Consider the following 6,956-nt stretch of genomic DNA (forward strand, 5'->3'; position numbering starts at 1 on the left):
CCTTACTTTTGCCCACAAAGGTGGCACGCGAGCGTCGAAGATGTAGTTGAAGGTTTCCTCCAGACTTTGGGACATCACCACCAAACCCTTAATACCCTTCTCCAGCTCAACCAGAGACGACCTGGAGAGCGCAGACACACACACACACACACACACACTTGTAGTGCCGACACAGATGAAAGAGTCCATTGTCCCCCAGTGTGCCCCCTGGTACCTGATGGTGTGCAGCAGGGCGTTGTATCTCTGGATCTCCTGCAGCAGCACCACGTTGAGGGGGGAGGGGTCGTCCTGGAGCAGGGTCCTGGTGCCCTCGTAGTCTATCAGGGGCGGGAGCTTCTGACGCACGTCTGCCGCTATCTCCAACACCTGGAGGAGAGGAGGAGAGGGGGAGGAGAGGGGGAGGAGGGGAGGGGGGAGAAGAGGAGGAGAACAGTGGGGGGAGGAGGGGAAGAGAGAATGGGATGGGAGGAGGATAGGAGGTGTGACAGGAGGAGGACAGGAGGAGGAGAAAAACAAGGGAGGAGGAGAGGAGAAAAAGGGGAAGGGAGGGAGGATGGATGGAAGGAAAAACAGGACAGGTGAGCAGAGACACACGCACGCCCCCAACACAGAGTGAGGGACGGCGTCACCACGGAGGGCATCAGACGGCGTCTCCACCCACCAGGTCCTCCCGGCTGAGCCCGCCCCCCGAGGACGAGGAGCTGGTGACCTGGGGCTGCAGGGACAGCAGCGTGTCAAACAGCGTCCGTGTGTCGGCGATCTGGCTGGCGATGTCGGCGTTGGGGTGCTGGCCGAACACCTCGGGGTGCTCGGTGGGCGGCAGCAGGCTGATGTACTCCCTGTAGGAGGAGGCCGGCCCGTCCCGGGGGATGTAGTAGGTGGGGAGGGACGACAGCCTGGAGGGGGGAGGGGAGGGGGGAGGAGGAGGGTGTGAGTGGCGGAGGAGGGGGTGGGAGAGGGGGTGGAGGAGGAGTGGGGAGGCAGAGGGTTGGAGGAGGAGGGGGGAGGGGGAGACAGAGGGGGTGGAGGAGGAGGAGGAGAGTGTTTCAGTGTCAAGTTTCATGGGGCTGGTTTGTGCGTTCCAGGGGTTGTAATAATGCAAGTGTCCACTTGAGGGAGAAGTAGGCTCAGCCTCAGGGCTTGGAACGTGCTGATGAGGAAACCAGAGGAAGAGAGGAGACCAACAGAGCATGGAAGTGGGAAAGAAGGTCAGGAAGAGTGTAAGTGTCACTGTAATGTTCAATGAAGTGTATGTGTGTGCGTGTGTGTGTACGTGTTTGTGTGCAGCTCTATAGGGTTATTTTACAGAGAAGATTCCGGGTGGGGGGGGTTCTGGGGGGTAATTCTGGATGTGTCCAGGTGGTGGTGCTGTGGGTCCACGGTGATTCTGAGTGTTGTGGAGCTGAGAGCAGAGGGAAGCTGCAGTCTGGTCACACCGGCTCCCAGCATGTCTGAGAGAATCAACGCCCCTGATCTCTGTGATTTGTCTGTGTCTCAGCGTGTGTGTGTGTCTGTGTGTGTTTGTGCGGCTCACTTGAAAAAGGGCGTGGCCACGGTGGCCTCGCAGAAGTAGTCGTTGCTGTAGGTGGTGAGCAGACGGCGGTCCCAGTCGTCCGTCACGTGACCTCCGTAGTTGACCCCGGCGATGAGGTACTTGAGGGCGTCCCAGGGGATGTCCTCATACGTGTCCAGGTAGAGGTTCATCAGACTCTCACTCACCTGGACACACACACACACAGAGATACACACACACAGAGACACACACATAGAGACAGAGACACACAGAGACATACACACACAGAGAAACATACGCCCACAGAGACATACACACAGAGACACACAGAGAGACACACACGCACAGACACACACACACAGAGACATACACACAGAGACACACAGAGAGACACAGAGAGACACACACACACACACACACACACACAGAGACACACAGAGAGACACACACACACACACAGACACACACACAGACACACACACACAGAGACACACAGAGAGACCCACACACACACACAGACACATACACACACACAGAGACACACACACAGTCACCACCAGAACACCCCCACTAAGGACTAGGAAGAGGTGATAGGTCTGGCCCACAGAGATACTCTGTGATATCTCCTGTTTTATTAAACCTGGTTTTAATATCATGGTTTGGGGTCTATGGTGGCACATTAAAGAGACATCTATCACCAGACTGAAAACAGAGGTTTGAAGATATGAATATCACAGTAAAGTGATTTCTTGGAGAGAATCCATAGGGCCGTCCGTGAAAACCACAAACACACCTTCCTCAGAAGGTGCAGTCAGACCAACAGACCAAAGACTCCTTCATGAGCGACAGTCAGGCCAGGAGATGACCCTTAACCCCCGCACCACAGCGCCCTCTGTCTACCCGGAGGAGCGGGCGGCGTCTCACCTCAAAGTCGGAGTCGTTGAAGCCGTAGATGATGTTCCAGCCCAGCTGCAGGAACTTCTTCCTCTCCAGCAGGATGCTGTGGAAGAAGCAGAGGGAGAAGAGCAGCTTGCGGTAGAGGAGCGGCCGGGCGCAGCCAGAGAACTGGGACTCTGTGATGAGCTGGTACAGACGCTTCATGTTGGCCTTCACTCCCTGAGGACACACACCCAGTTACACAGAGCACCACACTGTGGCTGTGTGTGTGTGTGTGTGTGTGAGTAGAGTGTGTGTATTTTGGTTTGTGGAGTTATTGTGTGTGTATGTGTGAGCGTGGTGTCCAGTGTTTGTGTGTACTGTCCAGTGTGTGTGTGTGTGGGTGTGTAGTGTCCAGTGTGTACGCAAAGTATTTGTGTGTGTGTGTAAGTGTAGTGTGTGTAGTGTCCAGTGTGTCTGTCTCCAGGGCACCTTGGGGGGCTCGGTGGTCATCTTGATGCCGGCCTGCAGGATGGCGATGGGGAAGTCAGGGTGGGGGGAGGAGCTGAGCCACAGGCGGAAGTCAGGGTGGGGCTCCTCCACCTGCAGCTGCTCCACCAGCTTGTCCAGCTGGGGCATCCAGGACAACGACAGGTGGCAGTTAGCCAGGAACACCCAGTGACCTGCCGGGGGGAGGGGGAGGTAGAGATGGGAGACGGGAGGGAAGGTGGAAAGGAGAGGGGGGGGGTAGAGATGGGAGACAGGAGGGAAGGTGGAGAGGAGAGAGGGGGGGGTAGAGATGAGAGACAGGAGGGAAGGTGGAGAGGAGAGAGGGGGGGGTAGAGATGGGAGACGGGAGGGAAGGTGGAGAGGAGAGAGGGGGGGGTAGAGATGGGAGACGGGAGGGAAGGTGGAGAGGAGAGGGGGGGGGGTAGAGATGGGAGACAGGAGGGAAGGTGGAGAGGAGAGAGGGGGGGTAGAGATGGGAGACAGGAGGGAAGGTGGAGAGGAGAGAGGGGGGGGTAGAGATGAGAGACAGGAGGGAAGGTGGAGAGGAGAGAGGGGGGGGTAGAGATGGGAGACAGGAGGGAAGGTGGAGAGGAGAGAGGGGGGGGTAGAGATGGGAGACGGGAGGGAAGGTGGAGAGGAGAGGGGGGGGGGTAGAGATGGGAGACAGGAGGGAAGGTGGAGAGGAGAGAGGGGGGGGTAGAGATGGGAGACGGGAAGGAAGGTGGAGAGGAGAGAGGGGGGGGTAGAGATGGGAGACGGGAGGGAAGGTGGAGAGGAGAGAGGGGGGGGTAGAGATGGGAGACAGGAGGGAAGGTGGAGAGGAGAGAGGGGGGGGTAGAGATGGGAGACGGGAAGGAAGGTGGAGAGGAGAGAGGGGGGGGTAGAGATGGGAGACGGGAGGGAAGGTGGAGAGGAGAGAGGGGGGGGTAGAGATGGGAGACGGGAGGGAAGGTGGAGAGGAGAGAGGGGGGGGTAGAGATGGGAGACGGGAGGGAGACAGAGTGAGGGAAGAAGACAGAGGGAGGGAGAAGAGAGGGAGGGAAGGAGAGAAAGAGGGAAGGAAAGATAGGGAGGAATCACTTGAAATTGAGATAGATGATGAGCATTTAATCTGAATGTTTGATGGACTGCCAGTTGCCTTTGTGTCCATCTGCAGACAAGATGAGGGGAATGGCCTCTGTAGTCGAGTCCGTAGTAGAGAACAGATGAGTTCTAGACTAGTATGGGTAGAGACAGGTGATGAGGGCAGGATCTGATCTGAATACTTGATAACAGGAGAGGTGGATTGCGTCAGATGAAAGAGAGAAAGAGAAAAAAGAGAACCTAAAAGAACGACCCAACGTCTTAAGTCTATCGCTTCGGGAGAGAGAGGCATAGAGAGAGAGGGAGGGGACAGGGAGAGTGAGGGGGACCACACAGAGAGAGGGAGAGATCATGAAGGAAAGTGAAGGAGGTGCAGGTAAAGATGAGGAATTGGAGAAATAGATAAATACAGGAAGACAGACAGACGAAGACAGCCGGATGAGAGGTCAGAGAGATGGAGAGGCAGGCAGGCAGGGTGGGGTCTGGGTGGGGTCTGGGTGGGGTCTGGGTGGGGTCTGGGTGGGGTCTGGGTGGGGTCTGGGAGGGGTCTGGGAGGGGTCTGGGTGGGGTCAGGGTGGGGTCAGGGAGTCGCGTGCTACCGTTCTTGACCCCCTCCTTGATCATGCGCGTGGCGATGGGCGCCTGGCCCTGGCCCAGAGAGAGGGCGTGGAAGCTCCTGCCCATGCCAGAGGTCTCAGCCAGCTGCAGCAGCCCCCCCGTGGGGTCCACCCCTGGAGACAGCACGAAGATCAGGGGGGTCCTGGTGGTGGAGTCCTCTACCACCTGGGGGGGGGGGGAGGAGGGATTGTAGGATTGAGTGATTGTGGGAAGCATAGAACATGTGAGAGAAGTGGGGGAGAGAGACAAGGGGGTGGGGGGCAGGATGAGGGAAATGTGTGCATGTGAGAGTGCTGAGTGACAGGTTGTGCTCTGGGTTGATGACAGCTCAGTGTAATAGATAAATGAAACGTCATCTCCCCATTGGGATCCTGACAGGCTGACATGAGTTGTTTGGCTGTGCTTGAGTGTGCCTGTGAGCTTGTAAATAACCTGATGGGGGGCTTTAATATGAAGTCAAATCAACGGCAAAGTCAGCTTTGTATTCCAGACTAGAATAGACAGCTATGTTGGCAACTCAAAACTCTAAATTGCCTGCATTGTATTTCTGAATGGCACTAACACAACTGTCTCCATCTCTCAGGTATCAAAAGGCAGGCTGAGTGCGGGTGTAGAGACAGCCAGCAAGCCAGTCAGCAAACCAACCAGCTCGTCATGCAAAAGCAACTAGTCAGCCAGCAACTAATCATCTACTCCCCAAAAAATCTAGGCATCCAGCAAGCCACAGCCAGCAAGGTCCAGCCGGCCAGGGCCAGCCAGTCAGGAGCAGCCTGTCAGGCCCAGCCAATCAGGAGCAGGCGTGGGGGCAGACAGCCACTCACAGCCTTCATGTCGAGGACGGGGGGCTCCACGAAGCGGGGGCCCAGGTTGTTGATGATGAAGGAGGTGACGCAGAAAGACACGCGGTCCTGACGCAGGGAGCGCACCAGCAGCATCCTCTGAAGCTCATTACACATGTTCTCCCACTCACCTGAGGGGGGGGAGAGAGGGAGAGAGAGAGAGAGAGAGAGAGAGGGGAAGAGAGAGAGAGAGAGAGGGGGAGAGAGAGAGGGAGAGAGGGGGAGAGAGAGGGAGAGAGAGAGGGGGAGAGAGAGAGGGAGAGAGGGGGAGAGAGAGGGAGAGAGAGAGGGAAGAGAGAGAGAGAGAGAGAGAGAGAGAGAGAGAGAGAGAGAGAGAGAGAGAGAGAGAGAGGGAGAGAGAGAGAGAGAGAGGGAGAGAGAGAGGGGAAGAGAGAGAGAGAGAGAGAGGGGGAGAGAGAGAGGGAGAGAGGGGGGAGAGAGAGAGGGAGAGAGGGGGAGAGAGAGGGGAAGAGAGAGAGAGAGAGAGAGAGAGAGAGAGGGAGAGAGAGAGAGGGGAAGAGAGAGAGAGAGAGAGAGGGGGAGAGAGAGAGGGAGAGAGGGGGAGAGAGAGGGAGAGAGAGAGGGGAAGAGAGAGAGAGAGAGAGAGAGGGGAGAGAGAGAGGGAGTGAGAGAGAGAGAGAGAGAGAGAGAGGGAGGGAGTGAGAGAGAGAGAGAGAGAGAGAGAGGGAGAGAGAGAGAGAGAGAGGGAGAGAGAGAGGGAAGAGAGAGAGAGAGAGAGAGAGAGAGAGAGAGAGGGAGAGAGAGAGAGAGAGAGGGAGAGAGAGAGGGGAAGAGAGAGAGAGAGAGAGAGAGAGGGGAGAGAGAGAGGGAGAGAGGGGGAGAGAGAGGGAGAGAGAGAGGGGAGAGAGAGAGAGAGAGAGAGAGAGAGAGAGAGAGAGAGAGAGAGAGAGAGAGGGGGAAAGAGAGGGGGAGAGAGAGGGGGAGAGCAGGGGGAGAGCAGGGGGAGAGAGAGGGAGAGAGAGGGGGAGAGAGAATGAGAATATGGAGGAGGGAGAAACCAGGAGGTGCGAGACAGAAAGAGAGAAATAGAGAAGGTTGAATGTCAGGTGGGAGAAGAAGGGCAGAAGAGAGGAGGTGAGGAAGGGGAACAAAAATAAATCCTTTCCTAAAGATCGCTTACTTTGAAACTAAACTTTCCTATAAAACTTACAGTTACAGCAACAATGAATGATAATGTGGTTAATGGTAAATGGGTTAGATAGATAAACAATGGATTTTCAGAGCTGGGACAAAAATTAGACTAGAAAATTCCTCCCATGATCATATTAATATTGAACTGAACTTTGTCTAATTCAATTCTCAGTAACGATACAAAGGAACAGCAGTGGCAGTATCCCACCACACACACACTTGCACTCGCACACACACTCGCACACACACCTCGTACGTGCCAGGCATGAATAGACGAGCAGTGAGTGAAAGAGGAGCAGCTGTATTCATCATCAGCAGCAGAATAACACACAGGTTCTTCACACTTCTTAAACACACAGAGAGCC

At 55.9% G+C, this 6,956-nt stretch overlaps 1 protein-coding gene across 2 annotated transcripts in view; it reads right to left on the reverse strand.

Annotated features, from left to right (window-relative positions):
* The window catches only part of dnah2 (dynein, axonemal, heavy chain 2), a 117,739-nt gene that overhangs the window by 5,475 nt on the left and 105,308 nt on the right, over nt 1-6,956 (reverse strand). For both annotated transcript variants that reach the window (XM_084691874.1, XM_084691875.1), the window contains exons 76-83: nt 5,422-5,570; nt 4,582-4,765; nt 2,882-3,072; nt 2,438-2,629; nt 1,535-1,719; nt 662-896; nt 215-366; nt 7-121 (exon numbers count right to left, since the gene is read on the reverse strand). In XM_084691874.1, coding sequence (XP_084548000.1) covers nt 7-121; nt 215-366; nt 662-896; nt 1,535-1,719; nt 2,438-2,629; nt 2,882-3,072; nt 4,582-4,765; nt 5,422-5,570 — 1,403 coding nt within the window. The remainder of the gene's footprint in view (nt 1-6; nt 122-214; nt 367-661; nt 897-1,534; nt 1,720-2,437; nt 2,630-2,881; nt 3,073-4,581; nt 4,766-5,421; nt 5,571-6,956) is intronic.

This window comes from Hypomesus nipponensis, chromosome 25, assembly GCF_054491055.1.
Source record: "Hypomesus nipponensis isolate SF chromosome 25, ASM5449105v1, whole genome shotgun sequence".
NCBI lineage: Eukaryota > Metazoa > Chordata > Actinopteri > Osmeriformes > Osmeridae > Hypomesus > Hypomesus nipponensis.